The sequence below is a fragment of the Macaca nemestrina genome, chromosome 11 (assembly GCF_043159975.1).
Source record: "Macaca nemestrina isolate mMacNem1 chromosome 11, mMacNem.hap1, whole genome shotgun sequence".
In the NCBI taxonomy this organism is placed as follows: Eukaryota; Metazoa; Chordata; class Mammalia; order Primates; family Cercopithecidae; genus Macaca; species Macaca nemestrina.
In genome coordinates this window covers 850,292-872,179 of record NC_092135.1, presented here as the reverse complement: position 1 = coordinate 872,179, position 21,888 = coordinate 850,292, and the positions used below count along the sequence as shown (strand labels likewise).

The 21,888-nt window shown below is 45.9% G+C and overlaps 1 protein-coding gene across 4 annotated transcripts in view; it reads right to left on the bottom strand.

The window, feature by feature from the left end:
• LOC139357045 (pleckstrin homology domain containing B2) overlaps positions 1-21,888 on the bottom strand; it is a 46,079-nt gene that overhangs the window by 14,942 nt on the left and 9,249 nt on the right. For all 4 annotated transcript variants that reach the window (XM_071072501.1, XM_071072502.1, XM_071072503.1 and 1 more), the window contains exons 2-5: positions 10,837-10,881; positions 6,319-6,471; positions 5,420-5,522; positions 262-301 (exon numbers count right to left, since the gene is read on the bottom strand). In XM_071072501.1, coding sequence (XP_070928602.1) covers positions 262-301; positions 5,420-5,522; positions 6,319-6,471; positions 10,837-10,873 — 333 coding nt within the window. In that variant the 5' untranslated portion in view covers positions 10,874-10,881. The remainder of the gene's footprint in view (positions 1-261; positions 302-5,419; positions 5,523-6,318; positions 6,472-10,836; positions 10,882-21,888) is intronic.

Sequence of the window (21,888 nt, the reverse complement as noted above, 5' to 3'; positions counted from 1 at the left end):
CCCAGGAGTTTGATACCAGCATGGGTAACATAGTGAGACCTCATCTCCACAAAAACGTTTTTCTAAATAAGCTAGGCACGGCAGCATGGGCCTATAGTCCCAGCTACTGGGAAGGGGGGGCTGAGGTGGGAGGACCATTTCAGCCCGGAGGTAGAAGCTGCAGTGAGCTGAGATAGCACCACTGCACTCAAGCCTGGGTGAAAGAGTCATACCTTGCCAAAAAAAAAAAAAAATTATAGGTGATTGCCATTAGCAACTTACTGTGTTTGTCCTAGAATCCTGGAGTGTAAATTTCCAGGCCCTGGAGAAAAGAAAAAGGGTACTTTATTTAAGGCAATCCAGTATTTCAATGATTCTCAAACCAGAGTTGGCATCAGAATTCCTAAAAAGATCTGTTTAAAGAACAGGTCTTCAGGCCTTGCCCCAAACCGCTTGAGACATGCACTAGGAATATATATTTTTTAAAATTACATCCATAATAGATACATAATATTTAAAACATAATCTATACTATATTTTTTACTTTACTTTTTAATAAATGTGAAATGCACTGCCACTTGCTTTGTCAGTTCATGGCATACACACAGATCTTCTTCCTTTTTAACAGCTATGTAATATTCCATGATACAAGTTAATTTAGATTATTAGCAATTTTCAACATTAAAAAGAATGCTGGAGACCGGATGTAGTGCCTCATGCCTGTAATCCCAGCACTTCGGGAGGCCAAGGCAGGGAGATCACTTGAGCCCAGGAGTTCAAAACCAGCCTGGGCAACATAGTGAAATCCTAGCTCTACAAAAAATACAAACATTAGCTGGTGGCACATGCTTATAGTCCCAGCTACTTGGGAGGCTGAGGTGGGAGAATGGCTTGCTCCTGGGAGGTCGAGGCTATAGTGAGCCAAGATCACACCAGTGGACTCCAGCCTGGATGACAGAGAGAGGCTCTCTCTCAAGAAAAAAAAAAAAGAAGAAAAGAATGCTATTAACATCCCTATTACCCTTGCACTCTTATGTAGACATTTCCATAGGGCAAATTCCAAAGACTGAAAATGCCACATCAAAGGATATAAACATAATTTATTTCAGCAGGTATTGCCAAATGGCCCTGCAAAACTATTCTAACAATCTCTATACCTACCTACTTTCCACTATATTGTCAAAGAAACTAGATATCTGAATCTTAAGTATCACAAGAGCTTTCTTAATTGATACACAAAAAGCGGTCTCTCACTTGGGCACGGTGGCTCACACCCGTAACCCCAGCACTTTGGGAGGTCGAGGTAGGTGATCACCTGAGGTCAGGAGTTTGAGACCAGCCTGGTCAACGTGGCAAAACCAAGCTTCTACTAAAAACACAAAATTAGCCGGGCGTGGTGGCGCGTGCCTGTAATTCCAGCTACTCCAGAGGCTGAGGCAGGAGAACTGCTTGAACACAGGGGGCAGAGGTTGCAATGAGTGGAGATTACGCCATTGCACTCTAGCCTAGGCGACAAGAGCAAAACTCCATCTCAAAAAACAAAAAAAGCGTTCTCTTGAGCACTCCCTCACTCCTTTACCTCTTACTTTTTTTACTGACCCTATCCCTCTTATCTTCATCAATTCCTTTTGTTTTATTCTCATTTTACTATCTCCCTGAGTTGAAAGATGCATTCATTTATTTTCAAATGTTCTCGCTTTTTTTTTTTTTTTTGAGATGGAGTCTCGTTCTGTCACCCAGGCTGGAGTGCAATGGCGCGATCTTGGCTCACCGCAATCTCTGCCTCCCAGGTTCAAGCAATTCTCCTGCCTCAGCCTCCGAGCAGCTGGGATTACAGGTGCCCACCACCACGCCCAGCTAATTTTTGTATTTTTAGTAGAGACGAGGTTTCACCATGTTGGCCAGGCTGGTCTCGAGCTCCTGACCTTAGGTGATCCATCCATCTTGGCCTCCCAAAGTGCTGGGATTATAAGCGTGAGCCACCGTGCCCAGCCAAGTGCTCTGGCTTTCTATGGAATGCAGTTAAGTTGCAAAATTCCCCAACTGATTTTGTATGCAGCATTCCATTGTCATTCACTTTGCTAAAGGGTATCATACTGGATTATTCATGTATCTTATATAGATTTTGTTGTCATTTCAGGTGAAAGAGTCTACTGTGGCCTTTGGTCTGCAAATTCTGTTCGATTATTTCAGAACATTTCTCTTGTCCTGAATTTCTAATTATCTCTTTTGGGTTCTATACTTTATGAACATCAATAATCTTTCTGAACTTTTTTTAGTCCAACGTATCTCTGATCTTTTCATCTTTTTCCCCTCACTGAGAGTATCTCCAGTCTTTCCCTCCATGCCAGTGATTCACTTTTCGTTTGGGGTTGTATGCAAGGGAAGACCACTTTCCTCAGATGATAATGTGAATGGCACCCTCTTGACAGCAACAGACACAAAAGAGGAGAAAAGAAACGTAAATCTCTGCCCTCACACAGCATATATTCTAATGAAAGCAGATGATGAACAAGAGAAACAGCTGGTAGCTGGTGAGTGTGTATGAGGACAGGGAGATGTAATTTTAAATATGGTGGCCAGGAAAGCATTCCTGAAGACTCTGCTTCTGTTCCTTGGGTTTTATTTCCCTCCACTCTAGGAGCTTTTCCTGAGGCTGCATTTTCCTTTTCTTATTTTTCCTTCATGGTATATCTGCACAGTTGCCAAGCCACTTCCTTACATCCTGCTCGTGTTTAACATGGGAAGTGATACATAAAACTTGTTTGCTTTCATAAAGTATGAGTTATTTCTCCCTGACACTCTTCCTACCTAATCTGGTATCAACTGGTAGTTCCACCCTGTTCCACCTCAGTCCAGCCCAGCAACAGTTTGATGGCTAGGTGTTACCCTCACAATCAACATTCTGTAATATGAGGGCAGAGGGCTAGAAGAGAAGGAAATCTCTTCTGAGAATGAGTAAGTCTTTTCTGAAAAATCTGGGTCCTACACTCTCTTCTGAGCATATTCCTTTGAATGTCCCATGCTAGTGCTCACTTCACCAGCCAGAAAATTACCCAACTCCTGTGAGCTTCAGTGCCTTTCAGTGCCCTGCAGTGATGAGTCCTGGGAAAATCGTCCAGCCTCTGCCAAGGCCCCAAGGACATCACATTCTCAAGAACTTTTTTCCTTAGCTTTTTCAAAAAGTAACTTACACTTAATCAGCATCACTCCAGACTACAGGCTAATACTGAAAATTTGCAAGATTTAATTAACTTATCCAGTTACTGCTTCCGGGATTCGGGTAGGATTAAAAAACATCTCAGTAGAATCATCTATTTCTTTCTTCAGCTGTTTGTAGTTTGTGCTTGAGATCAAACTTCTTTATTTGGTCACACCATTGAAATGTTTTCCCCTGAGGGAAGATGATCTAATCCATTTCACCGTATTTCTCAAAGGTCTCTATTACGGGTTGAATTACGTCCTCATGAAAAAGATATGCATAAATCCTAAACCCCAGTACCCTGGAATGGGACCTTATTTGGAAACAGGATATTTGCATATGGAATCAAATTAAGATAAGGTCACAGAGAATGAAGGTGGGTCCTTAATCCATTATGATTGGTGTCCTTTGCAAGAAAAGAGAATTCTGACACAGACACAGCAGAAGGCAGCCATGTGACAAAAGAGGCAGAGACCGGAGTGATGTGGCTGCCAGCCAAGGAACACCAAGGACTACCAGAAACCACTAGAAGCCAGGAAGAGGCAAGAAAGAATCCTACGCAGCATCTCAGAGGGAGCAGGGACCTGCTGACACACTGATTCCAGACTTGCAGCCTCTGGAACTGTGAGGCAATGAATTTCTGCCATTTCCGTCACTCAGTGTTCAGCCATTTGTCACAGGAGCCCTAGGAACTGAGTTTCCTCACTCTTTACTTTCTTGCTTTTCTGGTCATTTTATTTCAACTATGCCGATTACCCACTGTGAATCTAATAATGAAAAAGAGCATGATGACTCCATCAAAAAGTGGGCAAAGGCTATGAACAGACACTTCTCAAAGGAAGACATAGGCCGGGCGCGGTGGCTCAAGCCTGTAATCCCAGCACTTTGGGAGGCCGAGATGGGTGGATCACGAGGTCAGGAGATCGAGACCATCCTGGCTAACACGGTGAAACCCCGTCTCTACTAAGAAATACAAAAAATAGCCGGGCGAGGTGGCGGGCGCCTGTAGTCCCAGCTACTCGGGAGGCTGAGGCCGGAGAATGGCGTGAACCCAGGAGGCGGAGCTTGCAGTGAGCTGAGATCCGGCCACTGCACTCCAGCCTGGGCGACAGAGCGAGACTCCGTCTCAAAAAAAAAAAAAAAAAAAAAAAAAAAGAAAAGAAAAAAAATCAAAGGAAGACATTTATGCAGCCAACTGACACATGAAAAAATGTTCATCATCACTGGTCATCAGAGAACCGCAAATCAAATCCACAGTGAGATACCATCTCACACCAGTTAGAATGGCGCTCATTAAAAAGTCAGGAAACAACAGGTGCTGGAGAGGATGTGGAGAAATAGGAACACTTTTACACTGTTGGTGGGACTGTAAACTAGTTCAACCATTGTGGAAGACAGTGTGGCGATTCCTCAAGGATCTAGAACTAGAAATACCATTTGACCCAGCCATCCCATTACTGGGCACATACCCAAAGGATTATAAATCATGCTGCTAAAAAGATACATACACATGTATGTTTACTGGGGCACTATTCACAATAGCAAAGACTTGGAACCAACCCAAATGTCCATCAATGATAGACTGGATTAAGAAAATGTGGCACATATACACCATGGAATACTATGCAGCCATAAAAAAAGGATTAGTTCATGTCCTTTGTAGGGACATGGATGAAGCTGGAAACCACCATTCTGAGCAAACTATCGCAAGGACAAAAAACCAAACACCACATGTTCTCACTCATAGGTGGGAACTGAACAGTGAGAACACTTGGACACAAGGTGGGGAACATCACACACGGGGGCCTGTCTTGGGGTGGGGGAAGGGGGGAGGGATTGCATTAGGACATACACCTAATGTAAATGACTAGTTAATGGGTGCAGCACACCAACATGGCACATGTATACATATGTAACAAACCTGCACGTTGTGCACATGTACCCTAAAACTTAAAGTATAATAATAAAAAAAAAGAAAAAAGAAAAAAAAAGAGAGAGCATGACGAGACTGCTATTCCTTTCTGCCATTTTCTCCACAATTCGATAGGCCCAGCCAGTCTCAGGGAGGCGGAAACCAGAACTGGAAAAGCGACTCTTGCATTTCTCTCACACATCCACTGAGTCCCTCATTCTGACGCCTGAAAGAGAACTCCACGCCCATTCTTTTCAGTTTTTGGTAATCAGAAGTTCAAATAGAAAATACTTTTTAAATTAAACACGTAAGAAAGCAAAACTTACAAGCAATCGTCTGTGCTTTCTGCACAAAGACTAATTGTTTTCCCATCTCGACAAACAATCTGGAGCATGCAGTCTTTTGACTTTCCATCTGGAGGCTGAATATCTATGAAAAATAAGCAGAAGAAAAGAACTTTTTTCAGGATTTCTCCTTACATTTTCTAAGAACTACCAGCTCAGAGAAGCAAAGGACTAGACAAAAAATCAAGCGCTACATCTATGAAAGAACCCCGTGCCTTTCCAATAATGCAGAAAGAAAGAACACAGCTAGGCTAGCTGACAGGACCAGCTGTCAAGATGACATCTACAAAATGGATTCGGCTCACTGCAACCTCTGACTCCCGGGTTCAGGCAATTCTCTGCCTCGGCCTCCCAAGTAGCTGAGATTACAGGCACCTGCCACCACACCTGGCTAATTTTTTTGTATTTTTAGTAGAGATGGGATTTCACCATCTTGGCCAGGCTGGTCTTGAACTCCTGACCTCGTGATCCACCCACCTCAGCCTCCCAGTGCTGGGATTACAGGCCTGAGCCACCATACCCGGCCAACATCCCAGATTTTAAGCAATTGATTGCAGTCCCCATCAAACAGAAGCCATTTTCTGAGTACAAAATCAACAGTCTAGGGTGGCCTGTGCTTCTTGAGGTTCCCAGCGCTCTGGTTCCCTCTCCATGAGAAGAAGAGACGTGGACTGTGAGTTTAACTCAGGTGAGAAAATTGATTTGCCCCGACCATGTGGTTCACAATCTAAGTGCCTGGGGCACCACTGTGGCCGCCCCTCTGAGATGGAGCCCTTCTTCAATCTGTTAATGAAAGCAGAACGCGGAAGGAAGAGGACCCAGTTCCCACCGAGACAGAGGAAGAGCAGAAGACAGAAGTTGGCCAAGACAGGCCAGCTCACCCCGACATTCCTGCCCCGTGCGGATGTTGATACAGTCCACTGGCATGTGGACCTTATCCTCGATATTCTGCCGAGTCTGGTCATCATAATAGATTAGGTGACCATCCGACCACAGATCAAACCAGTTCTTCTTCCAGCGCTTCAAAATAGTACCTGGAAAAAAATAGTAAGGTTGGGTTTTTTTTTTAGAGATAGAGTCTTATTATTTCACCCAAGTTGGAATGCAGTGGCTATTCACAAACATGATCACAGCTCACTGCAGCCTTGAACTCCTGGGCTCAAGCAATCCTCCCACTTCAGCCTCCCGTTTAGCTGCAACTGCAGGCACGAGCCGCCACGCCCAGCGGAAAGGTTGGCTTCGAGCCAAAAGAGCAAGGACACAGTCACAGCAGAAACAAAAAGAACTCTTCCCCTGACCCCTTAATGACACCTGTTAGAATTAACCAAAGCAGTCCCTCAGAATGAAAGCGAAAGCCGACCCCAGGGCCCGCCCACTGGTGCGTCAGCAGGCTGCATGTGGCACACACTGGCAACAGAGAATGCTGCCAACCAACTTAGAAGTCCCCACACTTTCAAATTAAGGTGTTTAAAAAAAAAAAAAAAAAAAAAAGCTTGCTTTTCAGCAAATGAAACATATCTAACATTTAATTCCTCATACGGTACTAAACTTTAAACCTTTCAAACTTTTCCAGTTTCTAAATTTCCAAATATTGTCTACATTTGCTAAATCAGAAAATGCTGGACTGTAAAGTCTCTATATGCAAATAAAAATAATACCTACCTCTTTGAAGAAACACATTTCAGCCAGGCACGGTGGCTCACGCATGTAATCCCAGCACTTTGGGAGACCGAGGCGGATGGATCACTTGAGGCCAGGAGTTCGAGACCAGCCTGGACAAGACGGTGAAATCCTGTCTCTACTAAAACTACAAAAAACTAGCTGAGCATGGAGGCAGGCACCTGTAATCCCAGCTACTAGGGAGGCTGAGGCAGGAGAATCGCTTGAACCCAGGAGGTGGAGGTTGCAGTGAACTGAGATCACACCACTGCTCTCCAACCTGGGGTACAGAGCAAGACTCTGTCTCAAAAAAAAAACACATTTTTTTTTCTTGTCCTTAAGAGCTTTCACAGATACTCTCTCCTACCATTTCCCACAGGAAGCCTACAGTGTGGAAGGCACCCCGATGCATACACTCGATAAATGAGCACAGCAGGATATAGACCAGGCCCTGCCTGGCCTCTCACGCTGTGCACATCCTACTACCTCACATATTTCTGTCAGCTTGAGCGAATTCAACCTTTCATTTGTGATCTTGGACCAGGTATTTAACTTTATAAAACAGTAATTTCCTTGACTGCATGAAGGGAAAACCCCTGCAGTGGACTTAAAGGCCAGTTGTAGCTCCGGTCATCTCTGTACCTTCCTCACATCCACTCACTGCCCACTACACCTTCTGTTCCTGTACACCTCACCCCGTTCTTGGCCAACACACACAATCCCATTTCATGTGCTTCCCTTTATGTTGCCGTGCCTGCAACTGGTGTCAACCAGATACGTACCATCCAGCCTTCCTGCCAGTATCAGGCACTCTCCTCACCAGGAGGGGTGTCCACTGCACTTGCCCAACTGACCACTAAGTGATGCCCAAGCATCCATTTGATTGGCTGCCTGAGCTGTGCAGAAACTGCCAAACAGGCTGGGCGCAATGGCTTATCTCTGTAGTCCCAGCACTTTGGGAGGTTGAGGTGGAAGGATCGCTTGAGCCCAGGAGTTTGAGACCAGCCTGGGCTACATAGCAAGACCCATCTCTACAAAGAGGAAAATAGGCAGACATGCTAACACAGGCCAGCAGTCCCAGCTACTTGAGATTCTGAGGCAGGAGGACCACTTGAACCTGGGAGATCAAGGCTTCAGTGAGCAGTTATCACGCCACTGCACTCCAGCCTAGGCGACAGGGCAAGACCCTATCTTAAAAATAAAAAGAAAAGCTGGACACGGTGGCTCATGCCTGTAATCCCAGCACTTTGGGAGGCCAAGGCGGGTGGACCATGAGGTCAGGATTTCAAGACCAGCCTGGTCAACATGGTGAAACGCCGTCTCTACTAAAGATACAAAAATTAGCCGGGCCTGGTGGTGCACACCTATAATCCCAGCTACTCAGGAGGCTGAGGCAGGAAAATCGCTTGAAGCTGGAGGCAGAAGTTGCAGTGAGCCGAGATCATGCCATTGCACTCCAGCCTGAGCAACAAAGCAAGACTCTGTCTCAAACAAACAAACAAACAAAAAGCCCTACTAAATAGAGCCACAGAAACACAGAGACAGGTGGAACCACTGGGCCAGGAAGTTCTGCCCAAGTATCTCACCTGCATCAAAGCCCTGGCTGCAGACTCCCAAATCAGGCTGTCCTCCAGAGGCCAGGACCGGGGCCCAACACTGTATGTGGCAATGGCAGGAAAAGAAGTCCTGAGGACGGCTTTGCCTACATGTGACCACATCGCATGTGTGTCTCTGCTACTCTACAACCCCATGGATGTAATACATCTCACCTCGTTTTACTGGCACTGATACTTCTACTTTCAGGAAAGAAGGAAAATTAACCCACACATATGAAGATGGGGTTATGTATAGATAAGTCTTCTGAATATACATTTCTGAAACACCCATGGACCAGAATACTGGAAAAGTCTATGTGACTTATTTAAAGTACATCCATTTTATGTACGTCCCCATGCTAGGCACTGATGGGGAGCACAACATTGTCCAAAGGGTCATTGATCAGTATGTTGACAAAGCACTTACATCGAGTTGTGGCAGAGAAGGGAAAGCTTACCCTCAAACAAGGGTGTGGCAGAGCCTGGCGAGAAACACCAAAGGACATCTGAAGGGCCAGCAAAGGAGGGCACACCCTCAAGGTCTGAGCAAGGGTCCCCATGTCCCCTGACTATGGGGAGGCTGGGACCACAAAACCCAGAACTAGGAAACTTGGGGCTCCAGGACTTCCTTTGTGAAGCTGACACTACGACACCTCTGTCTATTCTAAGACTACAGGACTGTCAAAGACAAGGGGGCACACGGTTCAGCTCCAGGTTGGGACCACGGAACTCTTCACAGGCACACAGGCTGAAGGCCGGTCTCAGGGTGCATATAGTGTCAGTGTTGAAATCACACAGTTCTGACTTTGAATGTAGGTTTGTCACCCATAGTTTACACTTAGACAAATTACCTAACCTCACTGAATCTCAATTTCTTTAACTGGAAATAATACCACTTACCTATCATACAGCTGTTGTGAGAATTAAGAATATATACATAAAATCTTTTTAACAGGAACACAAACGATTCATAAACAATAGTTTTTATAAACCATCTCAGGTATGCCATCAATTCTCACTGGTAGACTTGACTTTAGCTGATTTCTGAAAGTATCCCCCATAGATAAACTCACGTCTCTGAACAATCAATGGTATGTGATACAGCTCAGTTTTTGACTAGAATCATAAATGACATAGTAGTCACTTTTCCCTTAGCTTCACTCTTTCTAGTATAACAGAATATCCTGCTTGCTCTTTTTTTAATAAATAAGACTGGTTCTTCCCATTTTAAAACACAGTATGAATCCCACCTGGAGTGACAGCCTCACAGATAAGCAGACAGTGTAGGAAAGATAGGTTTGTGGAGATCAGCCTAGGAAAGTGGATCTCAATCCCATAAAAACAGAACTGAGTCTCTTCTCTAGTCCTTTTGGAGACACAAAAGTTTTGGTTTTAGATAAACTCTGCCTCAGATCAACTCTTCAGCCACATAATTACCAAGACACCAATATCTGAGAATCTGAGTCACTGCTCAATCCCCAGAGGAGAGAGGCAGTGAGACCAGCACTTCCGTGCCAGATCTCAGCTGGGCTCAGGTAGATCCAGGCAGTTCCAGAACCATCATTAACAATAAAGCACGTGGCTGGGCATGGTGGCTCACGCTTGTAATCCCAACACTTTGGGAGCCGAGGCAGGCAGATCACCTGAGGTCGGGAGTTTGGAGACCAGCCTGGCCATCATGGAGAAACCCCTTCTCTACTAAAAATACAAAATTAGCCGGGTATGGTGGCACATGCCTGTGATCCCAGCTACTTGGGAGGCTGAGGCAGGAGAATCGCTTGAACCCAAGAGGCGGAGGCTGTGGTGAGACGAGATCGCGCCATTGCACTCCACAACAAGAGTGAAACTCCGTCTCAAAAATAAATAAATAAATAAAGTAAAATAAAATAAATAAAGCACGCTAGTGAGGAGAGCGAAAGCAGCAGGGACTGCCATTGTTTCCTGGTTCCTATCAACTCAGCAACCAAGGAGGAGCTTCACGGTGTGCAAGACAGTTCACAGAGACCTAGGAATGTCCAAGGGAAAACTCAAGGCCACAGCACTCAAAAAACTTTATTTGTTTTTAACCATGATCAGCTTTAAGCAAACAGAAATAGAGATTGCCCTTCGGCAATGCCGACCGCAGGCCGCACATCCTGTACTCACTCTGTCGCAGCAACCAGCCACTCTTCACAAACGCCATCTCTTCACCTACAGAACAAGAACAGGCAGGTTCAAAATCATACCTAGAAAGAGAATAACCTGTCTGGCCAAGTCTCTATCCTTAGCCCCTTCAGCATCAGCTGAGGAAGAGCCAAGGCCATTTTAGCTCAGTGCCCCCCTGGCATTTAACAAACACCTCCTCAGTGGGGTTCATGTGCCCTGCACTCTGTACCCACTTCCCTCCTCCCACACTAGCCTTCAGCCTCAGCACCCAGCCCACCTGCGTCTAACACCACACAACAAACATAAAGCAGCCCCACGGACACAGCATTTAGCTCTGTCAAGGACATGGAGGATTCTCGTGGCTTGCTGGAGCCCTCAGGTGCCTACATTTGGAGTTCCCAGTGGGGTCCACATGGCCCAGGCAGGGGTGCTACACTGGTGTCAGCAGTGAGTGACATGGAGTGGCCAGGTCAGGGCAAAAAAAACAAAAGTCATCAAGAAAAAGGTTCATAAAGTCAACTCCATAAAAATTTAAATCTTCTGTATGGAAAAAAGCTAAATGTGACTTTAAAACTGATAAATTAGAAGAAACAGTCACAGCTGGGCACAGTGGCTCAGGCTAAGGAGGGTGGATCACCTGAGGTTAGGAGTTCGAGACCAGCCTGGCCAACATGGTGAAACCTCGTCTCTACTAAAAATACAAAAATTGGCCGGGCGCGGTGGCTCATGCCTGTAATCCTAGCACTTTGGGAGGCTGAGGCGGGCAGATCAGGAGGTCAGGAGTTTGAGACCAGCCTGACCAACATGCTGAAACCCCGCCTCTACTAAAAATACAAAAATTAGCTGGGTGTGGTGGTATGTGCCTGTAATCCCAGCTACTCAGGAGGCTGAGGGAGGAGAATCGCTTGAACCCGGGAGGCGGAGGTTGCAGTGAGCCGAGATCACGCTGCCACTGCACTCCAGCCTGGGTGACTCTGTCTCAAAAAAAAAAAAATTGCCAGGCTTGGTGATGGGCACCTATAATCTTGCTACTCGGGAGGCTGAGGCAGGAGAATCACTTGAACCCGGGAGGTGGAGGTTGCGGTGAGCCGAGACACCACTACACTCCAGCTTGGGCGACAGAGTGAGACTGTCTCAAAAAAAAAAAAAGAAAAAAAAAACAGAAGAAGAAGAAATATTCATAACCATATGGCAGCAAGGAGCTTATTTCCTTCACTTACAAAGTTCACACACATCATACAGAAAAGGCAATCATTTAGCAGTTCACAGAAAAGGAACACAAAGGACCAACAAACCCGTAAAAAGACACTGAATTTCCCACTCAATTCAACAGATACAACTCCAGCTGTACAGTTAACTACTGTACCTATCAGGTGGTCAGAAATGAAAACCTCCAAGACACCAGCAAGGAGAAAGCGCGATGGCAGAAAGAAAACTGCTGCAACCTTTCCGGAGGGAAATCTGACAAAACCTGTCGAAACTTTAATAGTTCACATACTTTGACCCAGCAGTCTCACCATGACTAGGAATTTGCCTCACCATGTGCAGAAGTTCACCAACACGTACATACATATATATATAAAAACACTTGCTGCAACATCACATATACTGCAGAAGCACGCCAACATGCCCCACGACGGAGGACTGCAGAGCGGGCACCTCCACACAGGACAGATCACCAGGCAGGCAAGGCGGAGCGGCATGTGCTACAGGCCGCCTCCTGGGAGGAATCCTGAAACCTGTGAAGGATGTGTCTCTGGAAACACAATGCGGCGATTCTGTGTGTGTCACACAACAAAGACGGTGACTGGTCCCATTACCCCTTCCTGTACTGTTTAAATTAGTTAACAGTTTGCATGTTTGTTTTGTTTTTTTTTTTTTTTTTGAGATGGAGTTTTGCTGCGATGCCCAGGCTGGAACGCAGTGGTGCAATCTCAGCTCACTGCAACCTCCGCCCTCCAGGTTCAAGCAATTTTCCTGTCTCAGCCTCCCTGAGTAGCTGGGACTACAGGCGCATACCAACAAGCTCGGCTAATTTTTATATTTTTAATAAAGATGGGGTTTCAGCACATTGGTCAGGCTGGTCTCAAACTCCTGACCTCAGGTGATCCACCTCCCTCGGCCTCCCAAAGCGCTGGGATTACAGGCATGAGCCACCACACCCAGCCCATTTCATTGTTTGAAATCATTAGTTATTATCTGGAAGCTGAGACTATGGGCCATTTTTGTTTTCTGCTTTAGCTTTTTTAGGTATTTCTTTAAGGCGCTAAGGTTTGTAAGGTGAGCAAAAGCCCAAATGGGCACCTCAGAAGAACAAATGTCTCTCATGTGGCTCCTTCCCCATATCTAAGCATGGCTGAATTCTCATCTTCCTCCAAACCTTTAACAAGAGCTCCACAAGCCCCAGTAACCCCATACCTCAGCATCTCCAAAATCATGCACGCTGAGGCTTCTCGCTCTCTTTGCAGTTTTCTTCAATTCATCCTTTCTGTCCTTACCAAGAAAGGATATGTTTTTCATTTTTCCCCTTTCTCTACTGCGTTTAGGTTCTCAAACATACAATCCCCAGCAAACAAAAGCCGGTCTCCCTGTCTCCCAGATGACGTGAGCAGGGAAGCACACCGCTGCTCACTGTGTGGGCAGCCACCTTCTGACCATGAGGAACCAGCTGGGGCAGCCGACCCAGAGACAGCAGAGCTCACGCTGTTGAGCCACTGACTTCACCAACCCCCAAAACCCACCCTTACCTAAGACTTTCCACTAAGCAGAATGATGGGTTTATCACTTAAGATGTTTGAATTTGGTTTCCTGCAACTTACAGCCTAAAACATCCCAAAACAATCATTTTACTTCCAAAAGGGTTTGAGGTGGAGAACTACCAGTATCATATTTTCATTAAACAAATATTCTTAGAGCACCTAACGTGTGTTCAGTCTTGTCTTAGACACTAAGGATACAGCAGTGGCAAGGCCAAAATGCTACTCTCATGTAGCTTAATACAGCAGAAGAAACAGGCGAAACAAAAAGGAAAGAATGCTGTAGATAGCATCACATCTGTGCAGTGGTGTTATTAACCCAGAACACAAAAAAAGAGAGGGCAAAGTACGTACGCATTCACGTCAAATCCTAGATATTTATATTCATACTACAGCTTCATGCATCCATAATGTGAATTCTCAGTATATATATCATATGAAAAAAAAAAAATGGGAACAGGCTAAAAATTACTAGAAAACGTACTGATAACTACCTAGTCACAACAAATACAAAACCTGACTGAAATGCAGCCATACAACTTCGCTGGTGGTTATGGGACACAGTGAATATAAAAATGTGGAGTAACAGAAAGGAGTCTCCTCAATGTCTGTGGTGAATTTCTTTACATTTTTAATGGGTTTTTTTGTTTGTTTCTTTGTCTGCGCTGTCACCCAGGCTGGAGTGCGATGATCTCGGCTCGCTGCAGCCTCCACCTCCCAGTTTCAAGCGATTCTCCTGCCTCAGCCTCCCGAGTAGCTAGAATTTCAGGCGTGTGCCATCACAACCAGCTAATTTTTGTATTTTAAGTAGAGACAGGATTTCGCCATGTTGGCCAGGCAATCCACCCGCCTCAGCCTCTCAAAGTGCTGGGATTACAGGTGTGAGCCACCATGGCCAGCCTTCTAATGGTTCTTGATATTAATTTGGCTACATCTTCTATCTTTTTTTTTTTTTTTTTTTGGACAGAGTTTACCTCTGTCACCCAGACTGGAGTGCAATGGCACTATCTAGGCTCACTGCAACCTCCGCCTCCGAGGTTCAAGCGATTCTCGTGCCTCAGCCTCCCAAGTAGCTGCAATTACAGGTGTCACCACAGCCAGCTAATTTTTGCAATTTTAGTGGAGAGAGGCTTTCACCATGTTGGCCAGGATGGTCTCGAACTCCTGACCTCAAGTGATCCGCCTGCTCTGACCTCTCAAAGTGCTGGGATTACAAGCGTGAGCCACTGCACCCGGCCTCCTATCATTCTTAATGGTTAAAATGTCAGACTAGTGTAACACTGAGATTAAGAATGGCTTCATTTATTCAAAGGCCTTTAAGAATCTGAGCCCAACAATCCTACATGCCATAAGATTAGCACTACCACCATTGGCACCCATGAGGATAAAGAGGTTTTTTTTGTTTTTGTTTTTGAGACAGAGTCTCACTCAGTCATCCAGGCTGGAGTGCAGTGGCATGATCTCAGCTCACTACAACCTCCGCCTCCCGGGTTCAAGCAATTCTCCTGCCTCAGTTTCCCAAGTAGCTGGGATTACAAGCACGCACCACCACGCCCAGCTAATTTTTGTATTTTTAGTAGAGACTGGGTTTTGCCATGTTGACCAGGCTGGTCTCGAACTCCTGATCTCAGGTGATCTGCCCACCTTGGCCTCCTGAAGTGCTGGGATTACAGGCGTGAGCCACTGTGCCCGGCTGATAAAGAGTTAAAAGAGAGTTTTAAGTAAAACCTTAAGGACCCAGAGATTTCCTGGTATCTCTGAGTATTTGGTACTAATTGTGTGGGTCAACATCTGATTTGCCAGATTATATGGTTTGGCTCTGTGTCCCCACCCAAGATCTCATGTTGAATTATAATCCCCAGTGTTGGCAGAGGGGCCTAGTGGAAGGTGACTGGATCATGGGGGCAGCTATCCCTGTTGCTGGTCTTGTGATAGCTTTCTCAGGAGATCTAGTTATTTATAAGTGTGTTCACCCTCTCCTACTGCCACATGAAAACACAGCTGCTTCCCCTTCGCCTTCTGCCATGATTGCAAGTTTTCTGAGGACTCCACAGCCATGCCTCCTGTACAGTCTGCAGAACTCTGAGTCGATTAAACCTCTTTTCTTCATAAATTACCCAGTCTCAGGTAGTTCTTTAAAGGAGTGTGAGAATAGACTAATACAAGAATGTTGTGCATATGTTTTCTTTGGTGTTTCCTTGAGGTAAGCCTGGGTTTCTCTTACTTTTCAGGCAGTTGAGTCTCAAGGGATGGCAACAAGGAGAAACTGAACGGTAGACTTGGGAATCAATTCAGGCCACTTGAGTAAGATTCAAAAAGAAAAAAGAAATGGAAATGTCTACATCTAGAGGACATTATAAACATATCTTTCGTGTGCCTATATAAAATAACTCAAAACTATTAGAGAAAGGGGAAATCAGATTATGAGACAGAAAAGAACTTAAACTGGAATCAGCAACAGAAACTCTTGACTCTTTAAAAGAGTAATTCTTCTGCTGACTCAAGTAGCTTCTTATCTCATGTCATCCTGTCTCTCTCTCCTCATTCTGTGGAACAATCTCATGTACCTCCCAGAGCCCAGATTTTCATCTCTAACACTAGTCTCCTCTAAAAGGCGCCAGTACTCTTTGAAAATGAGCTACTTACAGTTTAGGGGCAGGATATCTTATTACCAAAAAGCACAGATGCTTTCAAGAGTGCCTTCAGAAAGCGTCAAGAAGCCACTCAGGTGAAGAAAGAGCATCTAATGGCTAAATTGTGACACAAGTGTAAAATTCAAAGTAAAAATTACAGTTCATTACAAGCAAGGCTGAAAGGCACCTTGGGTATAAGATGACTGAAATGAGATATATTACAGTAGAATGTGTTAGAGAAAAGATATACCTTCTGCTCGGGCGCGGTAGCTCACGCCTGTAATCCCAGCACTTTGGGAGGCCGAGGCAGAAGAATCGCTTGAACCTGGGAAGCAGAGGTTGCAGTGAGTCAAGATCGCACCACTGCACTCTAGCCTGGCAAAAGAGTGAGACTCCACCTCAAAAAAAAAAAAAAGACATACCTTCTGATAATGGTTTGGCTGTATTCCCACCCAAATCTCACCCTGAATTGTAATAATCCCCACATGTCAACAGTGAGGCCAGGTGGAGATAACTGAATCATGGGGGCAGTTCCCCTCATACTGTTCTCATGGTAGTGAACAAGTCTCACAAGATCTGATAGTTTTATAAATGGGAGTTCCCCGCACAAGTTCTCTTGCCTGCCACTATGTAAGACATGACTTTGTTCCTCATTTGCCTTCCACCATGATTGTGAGGCCTCCCCAGCCATGTGAACTGTGAGTCAACTAAACTTCCTTCCTGTTTTTTTTTTTTTTGAGATGGAGTCTCGCTCTGTCGCCCAGGCCAGAGTGCAGTGGCGCAATCTCGGCTCACTGCAACCTCCACCTCCCGGGTTCACACCATTCTCCTGTCTCAGTCTTCCGAGTAGCACGGACTACAGGTGCCCACCACCACGCCCCACTAATTTTTTTGTATTTTTTTTAGTGGAGACGGGGTTTCACCATGTTAGCCAAGATGGTCTCAATCTCCTGACCTCGTGATCTGCTCACCGTGGCCTCCCAAAGTGCTGGGATTACACGCATGAGTCACTGCGCCCGGCCACCTCCTTCTTTTATAAATCACCCAGTCTTGGGTATATCTTTATTAGCAGCATGAGAACAGACTAATACAGTAAATTGGTACCAGTACAGCAGAATGCTACTGTAAAGATAACTAAAAATGTGGAAGCAACTTTGAAACTGGGTAAAAGGCAGAGGTTGGAACAGTTTGGAGGGCTGAGAAGAAGACAGGAAGATGTGGGAAAGTTTGGAACTTCCTAAAGACTTGCTGAGTGGCCCTGACCAAAATGCTGACAGTGATATGGACAATAAGGTCCAGGCTGCAGTGGGCTCAGATGGAGATGAGGAACTAGATGGGAACTGGAGTAAAGATCACCATTGCTATGTAAAGAGACTGGTGGTATTTTGTCTCTGTCCTAGAGACCTGTGGAAGTTTGAACTTGAGAGAGATGATTTAGGGTATCTAGCAAAAGAAATTTCTAAGCAGCAAAGCATTCAAGAGGAAGCAGAGCATAAAAGTTCGGAAAATTTGCCGACCGATGATGCAACAGAAAGGAAAAGTCCATTTTCTGGGGAGAAATTCAAGCCTGCTGCAGAAATTTGCATAAGTAATAAGAAGCCCAATGTTAACCACCAAGACAACAGGCAAAATGTCTCCAGGGCAGGGCTGGACGGTGGCTCACTGGTAGGTCACGCCTGTAATCCCAACACTTTCAGAGGCCCAGGCGGGCGGATCACGAGGTCAGGAGATCGAGACCATCCTGGCTAACACGGTGAAACCCCGTCTCTACTAAAAATACAAAAAAGTGGCGGGCACCTGTAGTCCCAGCTACTCAGGAGGCTGAGGCAGGAGAATGGCATGAACTCGGGAGGTGGAGCTTGCAGTGAGCCAAGATTGCGCCACTGCACTCCAGCCGGGGGACAGAGCGAGACTCTGTCTCAAAAAAAAAAAAAAAAAGTCTCCAGGGCATGTCAGAAACCTTTGCAGCAGCCACTGCCATCACAGGTCCGGAGGACTAAAAGGAAAAAATGGTTTTGCAGGTCAGGCCCAGGGCCCCCCTGCTGCGTGCAGCCTCGGGACTTGGTGCCTGTCCCAGCTGCTACTGTAATGGCTAAAAGGGGCCAAGGTACAGCTCAGGCTGTGGTTTCAGAGGGTGCAAGCCCCAAGCCTTGGCAGTTTTCATGTGGTGTTGATCCTGCAGGTACACAGAAGTCAATAATTGAGATTTGGGAACCCCCATCTAGATTTCAGAAGTTGTATGGAAATGCCTGGAGGTCCAGGCAGAAGTTTGCTGCAGGAGTGGGGCCCTCATGGAGAACCTCTACTAGGGCAGTGTGGAAGGGAAATATGGGGTTGGAGCCCCCACAGAGAGTCTCCACTGGGGCACTATCTACTGGAGCTGTGAGAAGAGGGCCACTGTCCTCCAGACCCCAGAATGGTACATCCACCGACAACTTGCACTCTGCACCTGGAAACCTGCAGACACTCAATGCCAGCCAGTGAAAGCTGCCAAAATGGGGTCTGTACCCTGCAAAGCTACATGGGTGGAGCTGCCCAAGGTCATGGGAGCCCACCTCTTACATCAGCATGACCTGGATGTGAGACACGGAGTCAAGGGAGATCATTCTGGAGCTTCAAGATTTGACTGCCCTGGCTAGGCTCAGTGGCTCACACCTGTAATCTCTGCACTGTGGGAGGCCGAGGCAGGCAGATTGCCTCAGGTCAGGAGTTTGAGACCAGCCTGACTGACATGGTGAAACCTTGTCTCTACTAAAAATATAAAAATTAGCTGGGCATGGTGGTGGGCACCTGTAATCCCAGCTACTCAGGAGTCTGAGGCAGAAGAATCGCTTGAACCCGGGAGGTGGAGGTTGCAGTGAGCCAAGACCAGGTCATTGCACTCCAGCCTGGGCAACAAGAGTGAAACTCTGTCTCAAAAAAAAAAAAAAAAAAAGGTTTGACTGCCCCATTGGATTTCGGACTTGCATGGGGCCTGCAGTCCCTTCGTTCTGGCCAATTTCTCCCATTTGGAACAGGTGTTATTTACCCAATGGCTGTACCCCCACAGTATCTAGGGAGTAACTAACTTGCTTTTGATTTTACAGGCTCATAGGCGGAAGAGACCTGCTTTATCTCAGATGAGACTTTGGACTGTGGACTTCTGAGTTAATGCTAAAATGAGTTAAGACTTTGGGGGACTGTTGGGAAGGCATGATTGGTTTTGAAATGTGAGGACACAAGATTTGGCAGGGACCTGGGCAGAATGATATGGTTTGGCTGTGTCTCCACCCAAATCTCACCTTGAATTGCAAAAATCCCCATGTGTCAAGGGCGGGGCCAAGGGACGGTAACTGAATCTTGGGGGCAGTTTTTCCCCCATACTGGTCTCATGGTAGTAAGTCTCAGAAGATCAGATGGTTTAATAAATGGGAGTTCCCTTGCACAAGCTCTCTCGCCTACTGCCATGTAAGACATAACTCTGCTCCTCATTTGTCTTCCACAATGAGAGTGAGGCCTCCCCAGCCATGTGGAACTGTGAGTCAATTAAACCTCTTTCCTTTATAAATTACCCAGTCTTCATTAGCATGTCTTCATTAGTACGTCTTCATTAGCAGCTTAAGAACAGACTAATACACCTTCCAATATGAGTTCAATTTCACACAGTTGAGGACAGCCAGTTTGATTTAAAAAAAAAAAAAAGGGGGGGCCGGGCGCGGTGGCTCAAGCCTGTAATCCCAGCACTTTGGGAGGCCGAGGCGGGTGGATCACGAGGTCAGGAGATCGAGACTATCCTGGCTAACATGGTGAAACCCCGTCTCTACTAAAAATACAAAAAACTAGCTGGGCGTGGTGGCGGGCACTTGTAGTCCCAGCTACTTGGGAGGCTGAGGCGGGAGAATGGCGTGAACCCGGGAGGCAGAGCTTGCAGTGAGCCGAGATCACGCCACTGCACTCCAGCCTGGGAGACACAGCGAGACTCCGTCTCAAAAAAAAAAAAAAAAAAAGGTTGAAACACTTGAAACACTTTGATAATTGTGTAACAGCCTCTCATTGGATAATGCAAACGGTTACTATGTTAATAGTAGGGGTCATTTGTTGCATTTACTATCTAAATGTTGGGATTTCCCTTTTAAGACAAAAAGACTAGACTTCTGAGTTGAGAGCTCATGTGTACTGAAACCTGGATAGCAGGGGAGACTGCAGGTGCAGGCTTTGAGCCAGCCTAAACTCAAGCTGCTGGAGAGAAATGGCCCTGGGGAAACCAACCATGGATTCACACAGTAAGGAATACGTTGGTTTTGGGAATATACCGGTTTTAGTGACTTACACAGCTGAGCAAGCACTTACACACCAATCTCCAGAAGTCGGAAGAAAATAAGGGGATATATAATAAAAGTTCTGCGACACTGGATGCCTCCTAAGGTACCTGTGGTACCTTCACCTGGATCAGACAGTATCATCACTTGGACACTGTCACTTGACCAACATGCCTTCAGCCTCCCAGAGACTTACGTATCACTACTGCACAGGCATCCCCTTCCTTCCACCTCCCCATCACCCTAGACCAATTCCTGGTCCTGATCTGGCTAGCCTGCCCTGCCTGGAGGTTACTAAGGACCCAAGCCTCAAAGGGAAAAACAAAAAAGGCAGACTTTAAACATGCAGCTTTCTGTTCTTCTCTCTCCCTATGTATTTCTAGAGAATTAACATTTCTTGTCACTCAACATTACAATTCACAGGGGAGTTATTTTAAAAGGGAGAAGACACAAGAGTAGCACTGAAACATGGATCCAAGACAAAAGAAACACCAAGCTGGGCGGTGGCTCACGCCTGTAATCCCAGCATTTGGGAGGCTGAGGTGGGCAGATCACCCCAGGTCAGGAGTTCGAGACCAGCTTGGCCAACGTGGTGAAACGCTGTCTCTACTAAAAATACAAAAATTAGCTGGGTGTTGTGGCGGGTGCCTGTAATCCCAGCTACTTGGGAGGCTGAGGCAGGAGAATCGCTTGAATCCAGGAGGAGGAGGTTGCAGTGAGCCTAGATCGCACCACTTCACTCCAGCTTGGACGAAAGAGCAAAACTCCATCTCAAAAAAAAAAAAAAAAAAAAAAAAAACACCAGTAATGTGAAGCTCGATATGCAGGTGATTGCTCTATTTCCAGTGTTAATGATGAATTTATAAGAAGCACAGATGGCTAGCTCCACTCCCTCCTGAAATGCAACTAAAATGAGAGTTAAGGAGAAAACAAGGCATAAATCCACAAAGAGAACAGCAGCAGACAAAAGCAGATGAGATACAACATTTTGAAGGTTCTAAGACAAACAGACAAGTGGCAACTAACATAAAATATGGCCACTTCTACTCTGTCATGTGCTAACAGAAGCCAAAACACAGCAAGCCAACTCCTGCCACATAAAAATAGATTCAGAAATTGGAGGTAAGAATTCTAAAGGTGGGGGAGAAATCAGGAGAATTAATGGAAAGTCTTCAAAGGGGTCACCTGGCATCCACCCATGTAGACAGGGACCCTCCCTGATCCTGAAGATGATGTCTCTGGAGACTGGGTGTGGCCACACCACACACAGCTCAAAGTGACAGGCCACACTTAGAAGGAGAATATAGTGCGCACAAGTCAAATTCTCTATCTTCTTCCTTACTTCCCAGACTCTAGCTCTGAGCA